At 47.6% G+C, this 16,787-nt stretch overlaps 5 protein-coding genes across 5 annotated transcripts; 2 read left to right on the forward strand and 3 right to left on the reverse strand.

Moving 5' to 3' along the window:
• Positions 1–1,011: 1,011 nt before the first annotated feature.
• On the forward strand, positions 1,012–2,305 carry Pdw03_4043 (HAD-superfamily hydrolase, subfamily IIA, CECR5; the record flags this gene model as incomplete). Its single annotated transcript, XM_014676070.1, has 2 exons — positions 1,012–1,301; positions 1,417–2,305. The coding sequence occupies 2 exons, from the start codon at positions 1,012–1,014 to the stop codon at positions 2,303–2,305; spliced, it is 1,179 nt and encodes a 392-aa protein (XP_014531556.1).
• Positions 2,306–4,923: 2,618 nt separating this feature from the next.
• Positions 4,924–6,774, reverse strand: Pdw03_4044 (Flavin containing polyamine oxidase, putative; the record flags this gene model as incomplete). Its single annotated transcript, XM_014676069.1, has 6 exons — positions 4,924–5,936; positions 5,992–6,244; positions 6,292–6,342; positions 6,392–6,529; positions 6,576–6,606; positions 6,656–6,774. The coding sequence occupies 6 exons, from the start codon at positions 6,772–6,774 to the stop codon at positions 4,924–4,926; spliced, it is 1,605 nt and encodes a 534-aa protein (XP_014531555.1).
• A 1,728-nt stretch (positions 6,775–8,502) lies between these two features.
• On the reverse strand, positions 8,503–10,565 carry Pdw03_4045 (Vacuolar import/degradation protein Vid24; the record flags this gene model as incomplete). The annotated part of the gene is made up of 4 exons (XM_014676068.2): positions 8,503–8,619; positions 8,754–8,917; positions 8,980–10,489; positions 10,548–10,565. The coding sequence occupies 4 exons, from the start codon at positions 10,563–10,565 to the stop codon at positions 8,503–8,505; spliced, it is 1,809 nt and encodes a 602-aa protein (XP_014531554.2).
• A 481-nt stretch (positions 10,566–11,046) lies between these two features.
• Positions 11,047–12,403, reverse strand: Pdw03_4046 (Uridine nucleosidase Urh1, putative; the record flags this gene model as incomplete). The annotated part of the gene is made up of 6 exons (XM_014676067.2): positions 11,047–11,050; positions 11,106–11,605; positions 11,662–11,978; positions 12,027–12,231; positions 12,290–12,297; positions 12,346–12,403. 6 exons carry the CDS (start codon positions 12,401–12,403, stop codon positions 11,047–11,049), a joined length of 1,092 nt encoding a protein of 363 aa, XP_014531553.2.
• A 254-nt stretch (positions 12,404–12,657) lies between these two features.
• On the forward strand, positions 12,658–16,208 carry Pdw03_4047 (PX-associated, sorting nexin 13; the record flags this gene model as incomplete). The annotated part of the gene is made up of 3 exons (XM_014676066.2): positions 12,658–13,168; positions 13,259–14,060; positions 15,266–16,208. 3 exons carry the CDS (start codon positions 12,658–12,660, stop codon positions 16,206–16,208), a joined length of 2,256 nt encoding a protein of 751 aa, XP_014531552.2.
• Between the last annotated feature and the right edge of the window lie 579 nt (positions 16,209–16,787).

A 16,787-nucleotide genomic window follows, 5' to 3' on the forward strand; every position in this document is an offset into this window, starting at 1 on the left:
GAACGGTGTGCATGCAGAACGCTGTGACCACCTCTGGTAGCGATCCCGGGATATTATCACGAGTTCATGAAACCAAGTTAAGGGTATGAAAGTGCTTTTGATGTCTCGTTGCTAAAGTTGATGCACTTAAAATAACGAGATTTCACAGGAAAATTGATCCAGACTCATGATGATTGGTCATGGCTTCTTTAACCCAGCTGCATGTTGGTCCGAGGTAGTCACGGCCAGCATGCGGCGCCAACATACCTAGTAGCATCTATCTTTATTTTCACGCCACTCAGAACTTCAGATCCGGATACAAATCATCTTCCTTCGAGATGAGACCCATGGATGGTTGTTGATTTGCTGATTTTGATCTCCGTTCCTGGGAATGTGATCCAGCTCCATGACGTCAATGGCCTGATATGCCCTGTGCAGCCTCGAGGGACTCCAAATGCCCCGTGCTTGATTGTACCATCTTTTAGTCCTGATTCGCGAAGGCGGAAATTCTTGTCTTCAATCTGCCATTACGTTCATTTTCCAATATCAAATCCGCGTCAGACAACTTGTAGCCCAGCTGGACAGGTTTCATACGCCAAGGATGCACCGTTGTAGATAACGACTTTCAGATTTGTTTCAACCCACAGAAAACTGGCAGAATGACGAGGTAGCCTGAACAAAAGCCCCATATTTTTGGTCGATGATGTAAAACACTCTTTTGGGCCAGTTGTGTTGTAATGGCCCTGCTTCTCTCCTCCAAATGCTCCCTCTTACTTTGCACGGAGTACAAATGTAGCACCTTGTTCTGCATCATTTTTGCGCGAATTTTTATCTTCTTGTTTTGTTCTACAGAAAATTGAGCGCCTGCATATCCAGCGCAAGGACCGGAAGAACTTGTGTGACTTCCCTTGAGAGATTTGACATGAAGTAATTATACTCATCAAGGCAGCGATCATCGTCATTAAACCCCACACCTTTCATCTTCTCACAATAGCCATAAATGGATTAGGAGTTCAAAGAGTCCGACTCAATATGGACACCGCTCGAACTGATCTCTATGACCCCAACGTCATCGTCCCTAAGTATTCTATGATTTCTCCTTCTAACCATATCTTCAATTCTAGCATGGCCGAGCACGAACTCTCATCCGAAGATACTTCCCCAATCAACACTCCTATGCCAAACCCTCCCAAGGTTACTAGCGATGATTTTGCACTAGCCTTCGACATAGATGGTGTTCTCATCAAGGGGGGGAAGCCCATTCCCGAAGCCGTTGATGCCATGAAGTATATCAACGGTGAAAACCCCTATGGAGTCAAAGTGTAAGCATGTACCCTGGGTGTTACTCCATGTTTCATCTCACCCCGTCCCGAGGGTAAGGTGTAAGAATTGCCCAAAAAATAAAAACGGAATTTGAATCTAACAGCAACATCCTAGGCCTTATATTTTCTTGACCAATGGCGGCGGAAAGACGGAGAAAGAGCGATGCCTCGATCTAAGCAAACAACTCGACCTGGAAGTTGACCCTGGTCAATTTATATGTGGCCACACGCCCATGCGCGAAATGGCAGAGCGATACCATACCGTCCTGGTGGTTGGTGGCGAGGGTGAGAAATGCCGGGACGTGGCTGAAGGATACGGATTCAAGAATGTCATCACACCCGGAGATATCATCAAGACGAGACATGATACTACGCCATTCCGAAAGTTGACGGATGAGGAGCACGAGAATTCTCGACTGCTCGATCTAGACAAGGTCCGCATCGAAGCGATCTTCGTCTTTGCAGATAGTCGCGACTGGGCCGGTGACCAGCAAATCATTTTGGACTGCCTCATGACCAAAGATGGCTGGTTGAATAAACGGTCGGAGATCTTTACCGAAGGTCCGCCGGTTTTCTTCTCGCACACCGATGTGGTTTGGTCCACATCGCATGAGCATTCACGGCTTGGAATGGGAGCGCTGCGCGCTTCCCTCGAGGCTGTTTACACGGCTATCACAGGAAAAGACCTTAACACTGTTGCTTTCGGTAAGCCGCAGCTCGGGACCTATGAATTTGCCACCCGGCTTTTGCAAAAGTGGCGAAAGGACTCGTGCGGCATCGACAGGTCTCCGTCTACCGTGTACTTTATCGGCGATACTCCGGAGTCCGATATCCGTGGCACCAATGAATTCAACGAGACCACGGAAAATGACTGGTTCTCAATTTTGGTCAAGACTGGAGTCTACCAGGATGGTGCTGTTCCCCGCTTCCCACCCAGAAAGATATGCGACAACGTTTTTGATGCCGTCAGATTTGCTCTCGAGCGTGAACACCGGAAGACTTGAAAGGGCATAATGGTTTCCGAGCTCGACTATGAAACCACCGAAGACGTTCCTAAATAAGCAGATCTCGGTATGATGTGGATCTTCATTCGCCCATGGCTTTGTTTCCTTGACAGTTGGGTTCACGTCCTCAACCAAGCCCATGCCTACAGTTTACATCATAGTCTGTCTTGATATGATCCCCAGTTCTCTCAAGCTTCTGCATTTTGTCGCGATTTTATAGCAGGGGTTTTTTTTCACATATAACATTCCAACATTGGCCAGATATCCTCCATACACAGTACTACCGGAAACCTTGCACGGATTCTACAATGATCAACGATCAAAGAACGTTTGAAGTATGACCCATGGTAATTCGTAGTACCATAGGTAACTAGTTAGTTAACGTAATTCCCAAGCGAGCTGGACACCCAAGCGAGCTGGCCACCCCACCCAGCCTATTAATTTTAAACGCATTTATTTCAACCAAAACTCCATCAAATTCAATCAGCTAAATTCTGGGTCTATCTGGACATGCATCTCTTCTATGGCCCTGATTTCCACATGCACCGCATTTCGGTAATGCCCTTGTTCTTGGTAATAAAGGTGCTTCCCTGTGCGCGCGGACCTGGGGGCGGGGAGGTTCAATCACTTCCTCTGGTTGCACAATTAAAGCAGTAGCTTCCTGAACTGATAAGCCCTCTGTAGCAGGTATCTGCTTTCGAGATCGAGTTTTTTTTCTGCTTCTTTTTCTCGTTTTCCGATCGTAGATCGTGAACTTCTTTCGCAAGAATCGCTGCTGATTGCATCGTTATTTGGCAAGCTTTCAAAACCCGGTTTATCGCTGAATTGAGTGGACTAGGCAGGCTTCGGGATCTTTGACGAAGTAATGCTTTGATTGAGGATGCTTGTTTCAATAATTGAATGTGATTTGTTGGTGTTTTTGGCTCCCATTCACTGCCTCGACTAGATGGGGGAGTCGGAGTTCGAAGTTGAATATTGAGCTTAGATAACACTCGATCTGGACAAAGAGGAACTAAACCAGCAGCTGTAAAGCTGTTTTGAATAGTTTCTGATTTGAAAGCTTCAAGTCGTGCAACTGGATATGCTTCAAGAAAATCAAGTTTGTCGATATGGTTGACGCCAAGACGCATTTTCTTTTCAACAAGTTGACCGTAAGAGCGTTTTAATACCGCAAAACAACCAATATCAAGTGGCTGTAAAAGATAAGATGAATGTGCAGGCATACAGATTGGAATGATGTTGTTTTTTTCGCAAAGTTCATCGAATTTCGGGGTCAAATGACTTCCATGTCCGTCAAGTATCAAAAGTCGATATTGACCTTTTGTCCGTGAATAAGTCGATGGAATGAATAGTTTTTCAAGCCATCGAAGGCCAATTTCATCAGAGGTCCATCCATTAGGACTGACTTCAAAGCGCCAATCATTTGGAAGATTGTCGAACCAAGATTCAATGAATACTTTGCCTTTGAAAATAACGCATGGAGGTAGTGCCCAACCTGAAGCATTTGTACATTCAATTGCAGTCACCCATTCGCGATTTCCAGGTTGTAAAAGTGATCGCCGACCGTAGTATTCAGATCTCGTAATGACTTTAGCAGTTGCGGTTAATCCCATTGCAAAACCAGTCTCATCGAAGTTATAAATGTCATCGTTGTCAATGCCGTATTGAAGAATCGTTTTTTGAACAAGTGTAAACCATTCACCAATGATTTTTGGATCTTTACATTTAGCACGTTCATAATTGTAACGTCTGGAGAATCTCGAGGATAGATTGGGATGTCGTTTAATGTAATTAGTGACCCAATTTTTGCCGACTGCAGATGATGGGTTGATTCCGCGATGCGAAAGTAGAACATTCGCCATTTCTTGCACCATTGAAGGTCGTGGAGCTGAACCACGAGCGTCCATAGAGAATATCCATTTCTGAAGAGATTCCTCTTCAGGATCGGTCAATTCATGAGAGTTGGCGCGAGAAATCGCGCGGTGTTGTATACCATTCAGGCGGGTAGAAAGGGTGGATCTTGGGACGTTAAAACGGCGCACCACTTCACGAATTGAAGAGATTTCTTGATTCTTAAAAGCCTGGATAGCTAGTAAGATCCTGCCCTCCTGATCTATTGAATTTCGAGAGGATTGAGTACGAATTGGTGGCATGGTGGGTGGTTGAACTAACTAAGATCTCATTCATGGACGTGTTTTGGTTGGGGTGTCCAGCTCGCTTGGGAATTACGTTATTTAACGAGAGGAACTAGATCAGCAATACCTGATAATGAGTCAAATCAATCTGACAAGGAACACAATGTCACTAAGCTGATTCGATTCGAATCATTCTAACACCGAGTGACGCGAATTCTGTCGTAACCAGCTCTTTGACACTGGAGTGGCCAGTTGATGACATGGCCGAGCATCAGCTTTGGAAAATGGAAAAATATACAAGCTTTCTTATAGAGAACAGGAAAGAAAAAAGATGTAATAAGATTGGACAAGAATATAGACAAATGGCTCCTCTGAGCTCTATTTTATGTCCGAACATAGAGAATACAATTAAAAAGAAAAACTCAATCACTTAACTTCAGAAGTACCAAGCCTGTACGTGGATTTCTGTTTCTCTGCCTCCACTTATTCAGGGTTGTTATCAATCGAACTGTCAACAGCCCATCCATTGAGCATAGTGTAGTCAGAATACGGCGAGGTGCCATGTAGGGTCTTATAGTGCTTGCGAGGCCCACACTCTCTCAGTTTGGCAGAATCTGCGTTGACGCACCGCTGCTGCATGATAGCCGCGATTTGCCGGCCCGCATCCTGTCCTTCATAGTATGCACCGTGAAGGAATCCAAAGAAGGTCGGGCTGGTGGCCTCACCGGCAAACCAGAGCCGGCCAACATTGGCCCGGAAGTTCTGATGCATCTCCAGAGATGTGGCGGGAGGCCAGTTAGAGTAGCTTCCGTAGGCCCAGGGCTCTGTAGTCCAGCGTGGGTACATGAATGCAGTTGGCTCGGGGATATCCTTCTCCGGGAACATCTTGCGCAGAACTTCCATTGCTTCCTTCTTGGTCTGCTCGTCTGTTTGGCGCTCGGCTCGATAGGCAAGCTCGTTGGTCACGGTTACGAAGATGATGTTAGAATCTGGGAGGAATCCGGGAGTGGATAGTGATTGCCAGATCGGGTACCAGCCACGGGTGACAGGATCAGCGTAGAGGTGGTATTGTGTCTCCGAGGGCCAGAAGGTTTCGTTGAACTGGAAGAAGATCTTGGTGTATGTCCCCATGGTGAACTTCTGAATGGACTCCTGCTTCCAATCTGGCAGTTCTGGTGAGAAGTTGATAGCGCCATTTTGCAGAACCCCCAGTGAGAATGTGGTAATTGCATAGTCTGCTTCTACACAGCTGCCATCTTTATTGTGAACGGTGACACCACGGTCTGAATACGTGATGTTCGTAACCTCGGTGTTCAGGTGAAGACGGGGGTCATTGTCAATGAGAAAAGTCGATGCAAGACCTTTAAGAATGACATTGAATCCGCGCTGGTCAATGACGAAGTTGTCCTGGTCGCTGAAAAAGTTAGAGGTCAAGTTATCGCCCGCACAGCCGAAAGCAAATGAGCTCTCTATTGGGGAGTAAGCAGCTTCAAAGTCTAGTGCAGATGTTAGTTGATCGCGCTAGGTGCATTTAGAAGACATCTAGCTTACCCCACGACCACCAGTCAACAGCCTGTGCTTCCATGTCATGTACTTTGGGATTCCAACCCGCCAAGGCCATGCCTGACTTGAAGTTTCGATCCTGAAGATTCTGAGTAAGAATCTCACCTGCTTTTTGGTTGGCAATATCATACGCCTCATCATAGGCGTCAAGTAGATTACTATAGTCGGAGTAACCATCCTTGTTGTAGGTTAATAGGTTGTCGTAATTTGAGAATTCGGTGTTCAGTCCGTATTTTTGAGCCTATTCGAGGTCAGCGTGAGTCCAATCTTGGATCATGTGAGACTTACCAAAACCCAGATCGGGTTCTGCGGGCCTCCTTTGCTTCCAATACCTTGCACCTGTTTAACCTGTCAGCCGAGTCCTTTCATGCGACTGAGATATGCATACCCAGTTGGCACCCATTTCAACATTATAAGGCTTTCCATCTTTGTCTTTGCCAAACGGTTTGTGCCAAGCCCGACCGCCGATAGTATCGCGGTACTCGAGAATCACGAAATCGTGCACCGAAGCATTCGTCAGGGCTTGCTGTAAATTGTCAAAAACAGTCAGACAAACAAAAGAGGAAACTCACAGCAGCAGTAATACCAGCCACACCACCTCCCCTATACTTGGTGAGTTTTCAAGCCACGAAACAAGAATTCCAGTGCTTACAAGATAGCAACTTTAGTCTTCTTGCATGTTCCCTCAGTTCGAGTCTGGTGAGGCACACCGATAGTAGGCTGGACAATACCCGCTATCGCGGCCCAAAGCGAAAGGTGCTGCAAATGCATGGTGAAGCTCTCGAAATCTGAAAAGGGGATGAATTGCAAAATTTCGTCAAGATATCCCAGGTAAGGGCTGGATACAGAGACAAGATCTCGCAAAAGAGATCTACAAGACAGGTGATTCGCTCCGACCCGGACTACGCAGGCGTATAGCGGCCAGGGGTCGGATGCGGTTTCTTGTAGTATTGGTGCCTAAAGATGCCTGATTCTTTACCGCCTTTGAACACCGCTCTATACAGTGTATTGTAAAATGAAGCTCCTATAGTGGAGCTATTCCCACTGTGCAAATCTCTGAAAACGCCTTTGGCTAGGTATAAAAGTCCCCTCCAATCGAGTACATCTATCCCACGGTGGGGTTCACCTCGAGGGGAGCTTCGAACCGCGGCTAGAGGAAGCGAACTCAGCTCTACGAAGGGTTGTGTCATGGTAATTCAGGTATTCACATTTTCTGCCGGATTTAATCCGGGCGTCCTGAGAAATCTTCAGGCACAAATACTACAAGAATCCGCATCCGACTCCTGGCCGCTATACGCCTGCGTAGTCTTTCTACAATCGGGTGAAACCAGTCTTGATAAGAATTATCAAGTACACTACTTTAAGTTAGAGAAGGGGCAACCTTTTGAATGCAATGCTTAATATATAGTGCTTTTTTAAGATGCTCTTTACTTAGTACACCTCTATATGGTTTCGTTTCTTGAACACTAATCTCGGCATTAGATTGATAACAACTGACTCACAAAAGTTCTCAATCATCATATTTTTTTTTCCCTTGAGCTAGTCTGAGTCTAGAGGAAACTGAGGCTTCGACGGAAATCGTTTTAACTTGCAAGCATCCTTTGTATGTAGTTGCCATATAAACAAAGATGCTCCAATGCTGAAACCAATGGTGCAAACCATGGTTGAAAGGGAAAAGGGTAAAATACCCGGAAAATCTACGGACCGCCTTGGTGTTGCCCACACAAATTGTATGTTTATGTTTAGTCAGCTTTGTCCGCATAGATTGGAAAAAGAGCTAATTTTGTCATTTTAGTTAAGAGAGAACTCAGAGTATTTTTTCATGTCCGATTTATTGATAGTTGCATACAGTATTGAAACCATAGATCTCTGTCATCTAATTTTTGTAATTTGTGGGGCCCACCAACACCGGGTGTGTGCATAGGTGTGTTAGTGTGGGCTTGCCACGATGTGTAGAAGCTTTCAAGGTAAGCCTTTGAGACTCGACCGCTCAAGCAGCCATCCTAGTGGCAATGGACCTATGTACGGCGCTGGTGATCTACAAGTTACCCCTAGACCCCGTCACGGTGCTTGTGGCCAATAGAATTATTCGTCACGCTGTAAAAATCCTAGAAAGGCAGCTGAGACAAATAGGAAACACCTGATCATTGCCCTTACGGTGGTGTCTATTTGCTTTTCCCGCAGATTCATATAGACCAGGAGATGATGGGTCAAGTTTGCCGATGTCTTAGATCGGACATGGCCCAAACGCTTCTGCGCGAGCTCCTGACTTCAATTGCCATCTCGATGAGACCGGGTTAGTTTGAGGATATTTCGAGGGATTTCATAAATCCACAACGTGGGAGCGTGGGAATTATTTGCGGGGCCCCTTGGAAGAAGGGAAATTTCCTCATTTCCGGAGTTCCATAATTGCCAAAAGAAAACATCTTTGTCCATAGATACAAAAACGTGATAGACATAGCCATGGTCTTAGGAAACATGGCAGGAAACGTGCAAGTGTTAGGTGGCCCCGGATTTAAGCCACAAGGAACAAATGCAAAGAGAAAGAGACAAACCGAATAACAAAAACACCACCGAGCCATGCAAAGGCCATGTCATATGCCATCGGACGTTTTCCTGAACGCCATATTAGAGACACCGAAGGTTCAGTAAGAGGGGACCAGAAGATTTTTCTGGGCAAAAGCAAAGATAAGAAGAAAAGGACGTGCATGAGATGATTCTTTTCAGCGGAAGGCGTAAGAAGGGCGAACCATTTTCAATGCTTCTGGATTCAGAGAGAGCTGCTGGTAAGGCGAGCTTCCTGGGTCATAGTACAACCCTTCGATGTGCCCGTCCTCTCGGCGAAGAGATATGTAGTAGAACCCGGAAATTGTTAGACCCTGGCGAGCATCGGTTGGGGTGATGAAACATCTTTCTGGGGCATGTTAGCAAAAAGAGAATGTACAATGGAAGGGTACACGATCGTCCGCTACTTGCCCTTCCATCTCATTAAAATCCAACCCTTGGACAATTCCTCTGTAATCCACTTCCGACTCACAAGTTTCTGAGCCATTTCAGTGTCTGTCAGATCCTTAAACGGTTGTAGTTCACGCCAGTATGTGCTATCAATGTCTGTATCTGCTTTGAAGTTCTTTGTCTCCAGCGTGTGATTGTTGAAATCGATGATCTCACCCTCCAAGAAAGTCACAATATGTGCATCGTGGGTGGGCGACGTCTTGTCAGGGATGTTGTAAGCCTCCATAGTGCCAGATAAAGTCATTTCCTCAGGGTTGATTTGGTGTATCGTGACCTTGACAGGCCAATTTTCATCGCGGTTGTTGGCTGAGTATCGGAGGCCACTTCTGGTAGAAACGCTGATTCGGGTGCTATCACTTCCATTTACAATAACAGGCTCACTGGCAGCATTCGGACTGGGAACATGTCGCGATATCACTGAGAACCCGGCACTGGCAGCTCGTTGACAGCCCGAAAAAGCCATTCCAGATCGAAGCCACGAGCATGCCGCAGGTGGTTTAATGTTAGGAGTGTATAGAATGAAGTCTGTATCTCTCCAAGACTTGCTATCCATCGAGAAGGACAGCTGACTTTCCGCTAAGACATACATACTATCTTCAAGGGAGTTTGAATACCGAACGCGATCGAGATATTGGATTGTTTCCCCCAGCACGTTGCTCAGATATGTGTCAGGGTGTAGCTGGCGATGAGCGGCAGCCCGAGCGCGCAGGTCGTTATGGGTGATGCCGGTGTGATGTGAGTCGCCGCGCACCGTAGGTCGATAGCGGTATCCCCGAGGTGCAACCGCTATTGTATTTCCAGTGTCCTCTTCTGCAGTGGTGATATCTGAATAGCGATCGATGATGTAATTCTCTAGTGTGCGGCTTCTTGAAAGACGAGGCTGACGCCTTGCAGATTGTATCAGTGCCGCCACTGCGGAGATCGATGTTCGAGATTGATTAATGCCCACTAATGTGGCATAATCATGGGGTATCCGTTGCGCGGGGACTGGGATCTCATTGCGTGGAGGTCGTGCGGGGGGTGCATCGCGGCTTGAGGAAAGTAGGAAGGGCTGCATCTGATCATCTTCCGACTCATCGCGCGCAGCACCATCCTCATCATCAGACCCGGGTGCCCATCCATACAACGATCGTGAGTTGGGTACTTGGCCCTCGTAGTTTGGCATGTCGGTTGGTCTCTCCTGGCGACGGACAATCGGGATGCGACGGTTGAGTTCAACGGATGTGCGCGGGTTTGTGGGATCATCCACCTCCATGCGATCTTCGTTTTCCGGTGGCGGATTGACCGGGTAACGACGGCGACGCTGTCGGCTCAAAGAAGGTAATAGCGGATTGAAGAGGGCTGGTCGCGATCGCAGGAAGTTCACGTTGTCATCGTGCGCGTTATCGGTCTCCACAGGGGCAAGCGCAGAAATCGACGATTGGTGTGGAGAGCCAGGTGCGGCGGTCGCTAGAGAGAGTGCCGTGCCGTGCTAGGGGACATTAGCTTACGGATTATAGACTGTGATGAATTGCAATGATGAAACACACTGAGTTAGGAGGCGGCATTCTGATCGGAATGCGCCGTCAAGGAGTGTGCGGGATCGATGCTGGCCATACAAGGCCAAGGAACCAAGATATGTATAGCACCAAACAACTAAGTCCGGAGACAGATGTCCATAAATTGAGATCGAGAAAGTGTTAGATGTTGTGCTTCTAGGACTTTGGAGATGTGGAGAGACCCGCAACATATGACGTTCTTCCTTTCAGCCGGCCAAAGGCCGCCTCTGAGTGAATACGTGAACTTCATTAAACTCCATGGGGATTCTTGTCTTGATATCTTACTTTTCTGACTTGATTCCATGTTATATACAAATATCTGAGTAAAGTTATATCCCTAAAATCCAGGGAAGTGGAGCCCCCCTGTCATCCTGCAAAACATCAAACCAAGACGATGCTGACCGCATCTAAAAATGGGCAAGATGTTGTAGTAATCAGTCTAGCTGTGTGTGCAATTGAAGATCATAGTCCAATCTAAAGGGTTCACGGATCATCTAAAGAAATCAGACCTTGCGTGCAGCATTGCAATCATCGGCTAGCTGAACACACTGTAGGACCATGTTCCAGAAAGCATCTAGATCAACACCCCTTGGAATAGCAATGCCGGGACCGTCAACAGGAGTAGCAATCGAGCGCCCCAATTGACCTGTTGTGGATATATCTTTCCCGTGTTGTCCATCTGTGACAATGCTTAGAGAAAAACGCTCACCGCCCTTGTCATCAAAAGCAAGAGCTTGATTAGGATATTTGTTGGCAAAAGCTGGATTCAGCGTTGACAAGATCGCAGCTACAGCAAGAGGATCATGCAGTGGAGGCCCGGTGGTCAACCCAAAAGCTTTCTCGTATGTGGCAGCGAAGAAAGTGAGTAGCGCATGCAATATCTGTCGAAGGACAGTAGGTTCCTCCGTCGAGTAGATCGAGCCATGCAAGATGCGCGTTTGAATGTCCTGTGAGGCCAAAACCTGATGTGTGAGATCTAAGGTCATAATAGCTGTTTTGGCTGCTAGAACAGGGTTGCTAAAGATTGACTCGGAAGACTCCGGGTCACACTATGCCATCGTGTGGTTAGACGAGAGAGGGAGGAATGGAAATCTTGAAGACGCACATAGAAGTTGAACTCAGCCCATGGGGTCACATTTCCAATTCTAGACTTCTCACCAGGAAGTCTGCTCATAGGAGCATCGGTGAATCCTCCACCAACGGCACCACCCATGATGCTGAGCCCTTGGATGTGTTCAACCACCTCGGGAAATGTTGCAAATAACAATGCGACGTTGGTCAAAGTACCAGTTGCAACTACCCAGGGAGAACCCTTGGGCTGTGCAAGAAGGGCATCCCTAATAGCCAAAATAGTGTTCTTATCGATGATGGGTGCTCTGGTGGCCTTGGGAAGGAGGTCTGTCCCATCAAGGCCAGATTCGCCTAGAAAGTGTTATAAACCGTTTCGCTTGCAATGCGAGCATTACCCACCATGAATATCGGGGGCATGAAGAGCAGGCCGTGAAAATGGCTTACTGCTGCCGGCATAGACAGGGATGTCGGGCCTGCCGATTGCCTCCAGCACGCTGCCCGCATTAGCGGTTGTCTTCTCTAACGATGCATTTCCATGGACAGTGCTGATTCCAAGAAGGTTCAAAGACGGATGATGAGCAGCGATCAGAATTGCGAAGGCATCCTATCTCGTATTAACAAGTAATTAACAAGTTTCTCTCCATAATATCTTTGGGGCTTACATCATGGCCTAAGAGCAGTCAGTAATACGAGGGCGAGAGGAATACGATGAACTGACCAGGGTCGCAATCCAACCACAAGGGTGTAGGACTAGATTGATTAACTTGGTCTAACATGGTGTATACCTTAGAGCAACATATACAAATGTGAAGCAAGAGGCGACTTGGGCACTTGGGTACATTTGGCCGGACATAAACAAATCCCCGCATCAATGGAGGGAGATAAGGCTTTATCTTCAAACCCTAAGCCCTACTTTCTTAATTTGGCCAGGGTACAAACCATCAACGCTTCCAAAGTTGTCCTGCTTCTAACAGAGAACAATCTATTCTTTGATAGCTATTGAACCAACTCTTAACGTTTATGAAATGAAATGAATGATCCGCTCCGCCCCGGCCTTCAGCCGATATCTCATCTTAAGGTTGGGCCGACAACTTCCAGCTCCAGATCCACCGCGCTGCCTTCCCCGACGGCGCTTCAGCCTCCTTTGCGTCCTTCCTCCCGACACCGTACACAAAGAGATTCTGGCAAGGATGACCCGGACTCTGCCAGTGACAAGGCAACCACTGCTCTGATCCGACGCGTCCTGTGCCCCCAGGCAAGCATCTACGGGGCATCTTCCCCACAGCTTCCGGAAGAGCTGTTACCTCCCCTCACGAGCTCCAATGACGTTGATCGTCAACTCTACGCTCTTCTCGCCACCATAATAAAAGAATTTATATACTCGTGGTACTCTAAGATTACCCCTGACCAGGCTCTTGTGAATGAAGTTCTACAAGTAATCGCGCATTGCACGCGTGCACTCGAACAGAGGCTGCGTCAAATCGACGTTGCACAACTAGCCCTGGACGAGATCCCTGGCCTGGTGGAGGCACATGTACTCTGTGAGACTCGACCATTTTAAAGTTCTTCTTGTCGGAATCCATATTGGTTCCGCGGAGAGGGGACACCTTGCTGACTACACGATCTTCCAGCGTACAGACTTGCCAGGCAACGGTCACATCTTTCTGGCCTACCGACGTCGTACCGTACGCTCTATCATGAGCTAAATCCACACCCTGGTCTTTCTCCGGTACCTGATCCAGGAGATCCGGATACAATCGCAGAGCAGATAGAGAACGAAGCGGTCTATCGACGACTGCTCGCCAACGGAATCCTAGCGGTGCTTCTTCCAACGGAAGATCTCGAGAACGACATTCTCCGAGCGCTACTAGTTGATATTATATCAGATCTGATCTTAGGAAATCAAGTCAGTGGTAGGATATGCGAAGGATGGTTCATTTGGGAAACTATAGGCAAACTCGCCGCTCTAGTGGGACACAGTCAAACTCAAGATGACACAAAATCCGCCCCGGAATCTCGATTAGAGAAATTTGGTTTGCTTTCAACCAGTGATGAACTCCCAGACCAGCAGTCGGCCCCGTTCTTGGCCACAGCTTGGATATGGGACCTTCTGCAAATGATTTATCTTGGTTACGTCGTCTTGCGTTTCATTATGACAGGATTGTTTCGTGTCGCATCGAGTCCAGGCCCTTCTTCGCACGGTGTCGGTGTTTCACCTGCATTACCCAACAGCCAGAATAGCGAGGGTATGGAGTCGTCAGATGGCATCACAAGTAGGCGCCCGGTTCTCGACTATCGGATGTACTCCATGGTTTCCCAGATACTGGGAATGTCATGGAGAATGCCATGGCTGAGTGGCTTGCTCGCTCTATTCCAACACCTTATTTTGGCAGGCCCAGGCAGGATCGGTGCTACGGACGGAATTTTTGATAGGTGAGTTTTTGTTCTATTTTTTCTTTTTCGTTTTCTCCGGAAACTTCTCCTTCTCTGCAACCCCTCAACGCCCCAACTCCTCTTCTTGAGGGCTCAGGCATTTATAAATCAATGACTGTGGAGCAACGGTGCGATCTCCGAACACGATCTACGGGTCAAGTGTCACTTGTGCGAATCAGGGTGGAACATGAAGCGGTTCGCTCGCATGCTGCGTCGGTCACTTGATCTGTAACCTTGCAAGGCTGCATTACCCGTGGGAGGGATTACGGTCATCTTACGACCTTACGAGGTCTCAATACTGTACGGTCATTACCGTCAGGCCTGCTTGGCTGTTCTGGCATCAGATTGGTCGCCCTCAAATTGGTCTAAGCGACAGTTTTCTTTCTTTTTTTCTTTTCTTTTCTCTTTTCCAACAGGGATGACCATGGGCTGCCCGCAGATGTATCCGTCTCTGGGACTTCTTTGCGAATTTTCTTGAATGTGATAGCGCCAGGGCCCGGCCCTTTCCGTGCCGCTCGTCCACATTTTCTGTTGCAAATCTTGAGATGCCAACATGTGCCAACTTTCAAGCAGTTTGCTTTGCCAAAAAAAAACTCCACGTCTGGACAATCAAACTCTCCTTGGCATAGAGACGTGCACGAGCGAAAGAGAAAGCGAAAAAAAAAAGAAAATCGTGCCGATCACCCCATCGGTGGAAGTGAGCTGAGCCATACCCCTTTTGGTGCCAAAAAGAAAAGAAATGGCCGTTGAAGCTAGTGAAATGCCCATTTGGGTCCAATGAGCAAAATTCCCGCCGGGAGGGATTGGAATTTGTAATCTGACCGAGGTTCGTGCATGAAGCCCGCTTGTGGTCCAGGTCCGCTGGGATGCTACTCGCTGAAGAGGGTACTCTGGTCGTTGATTTCTCTTTAACGTGAAAGAAAATGATATCCCAGTCCCTGCCCTGGCCCAAGCTTCTTCATCTCTCTGCCTAAGCCGATCTTACTCCGCCTCACCTCCGCTCTGTATGGTCAATTCTTATTTGATGGCAACTTGGACTTTTTCTTGTCTAAAATATACACGGGAAGAAAAAGGGATATTGTTCTAGAGAGCTCCACAGTCGAGATTCTTGCTTCACTTTTTTTTTGGATTTATTGAATTTATTGGGGGGATTTGCCCAACTGCTCCAACGTCACGATTTGAGAGACCTTTGCTAACTCTCATAGATTCCTCCGGGAAACCATTGAGGAGTACGTGTTGACCCCCACATTGTTGCCCAATCTTCTTTTTGCGACGAGGATTGCCTTGTTCCCAGCCAATACCCGTCCAATTTCTCAGATACCGGCCGGGCATACTGAACCTCCGACCTCGGTTCTGCAGTCTGCGCAAAACCTGACGCCCAGTCAGAAAGCTCTCACGCCCTCGACATCACCTAATGCTCCTATTGTGGAGGGAGTCAGTGCTGATAGCGATGTCATCAATAAAACTAATAATCCGGGGAACAGCAGCAACGGCGGCAAGATTGGAGAGGATACCTCAACAACCAAGGCCTCAGGCCCATCATCGCCTTCTATTGCAGCCAATATCTCAACACCAAAGTTTAATGACCCGGCCGAACCGGCCAAAAGGAACAGCCCATCTAAGGCGGAGATCGCCGCTATCAAGCGACGATGTGCAGCCAGTCTCCTGGCCGTGATCCCGCGCACCGTCGTACGAACTTTCCTTGGTGTTCCCTCGTCGGCGCCTCCGCTGCCCTACAATAGTGATGGTACCTGCAGCTCCAACAGTTCACCCTCTCTCGTCACATCCCCACCTCCTTCCCCCGGGGCGCTCCAGGAATCCTTCCTGGAGGGGAAGGCAAATCTGGCGCCATCGCATTCGCCTTTGCCTTCGGGTCCCTGTCCAGTTGCGTGTGCTCACCTTGCCGCTGAGCGGCTGCGCACAGACGATGATCTATCTGCAGGGGTTGATCGCGAGGAACTACATCTCCTGGAGACAATCGAGCATGATTTTCTAGACCTTTTTGCAGATGAGCACTGCAATAAACATCTAGTCTGGAGTATTATCGAGACAGTACTGGCCAATGTACTCCCCGAAATGGCGGAGTGCAGTGTTGAGGATTTACTGGAGAATCGTGGGGTGGCGTCAGTGTCGCCTGCATTTGTGTAGACTTACACAATGTTTGCGGGGTTTTCATCTAGACTTAATTAATGAGATATGCCTTACTTTATGACTAGTATCACTTCCAAGCTTTAACCAGTGTGATTGTTGAAAGATACTGGGCGGGGTATAATAGTAGGAAATAATATTAAATCTGACACAGTTCATTTGTAGGTAAACCCAATAAAATTCTGCGTGAGCAGCCCAGTTTTGAAAAAAAAAAAAAAAAAGGGGGGGGGGGGGGGAACTCAACACGAAAAGAGCGCATGAAAGACATACAGCACAAGGGAGGGAATTCAAGGAAATAGAATGCAAAGAGCCAAAAATGATAGGGGGATAGAGCAAGCCAGCAACCAAAAAGAAACCAGGGGAAAAAAAGGAACTAAAACCCCGAAGAAGAAAGCAAGCGGTAAAAACTCCCAAGTCCAAGTCCAATGCCGTATACCCTCACATATTGCCGTGTGCCCATTGTGCATCCACCTCGTCCAGACTGGGAGTCCCAGGGCGTGTGCGCCTTTTCCCAAATCCGTAAACCAAAAGGTTCCAAAGGAAGGTAGCGGTCGCCCTCTGGAGATATGTATGTTTTTT

This window comes from Penicillium digitatum, chromosome 1 (assembly GCF_016767815.1).
Source record: "Penicillium digitatum chromosome 1, complete sequence".
NCBI classification, from domain to species: Eukaryota; Fungi; Ascomycota; class Eurotiomycetes; order Eurotiales; family Aspergillaceae; genus Penicillium; species Penicillium digitatum.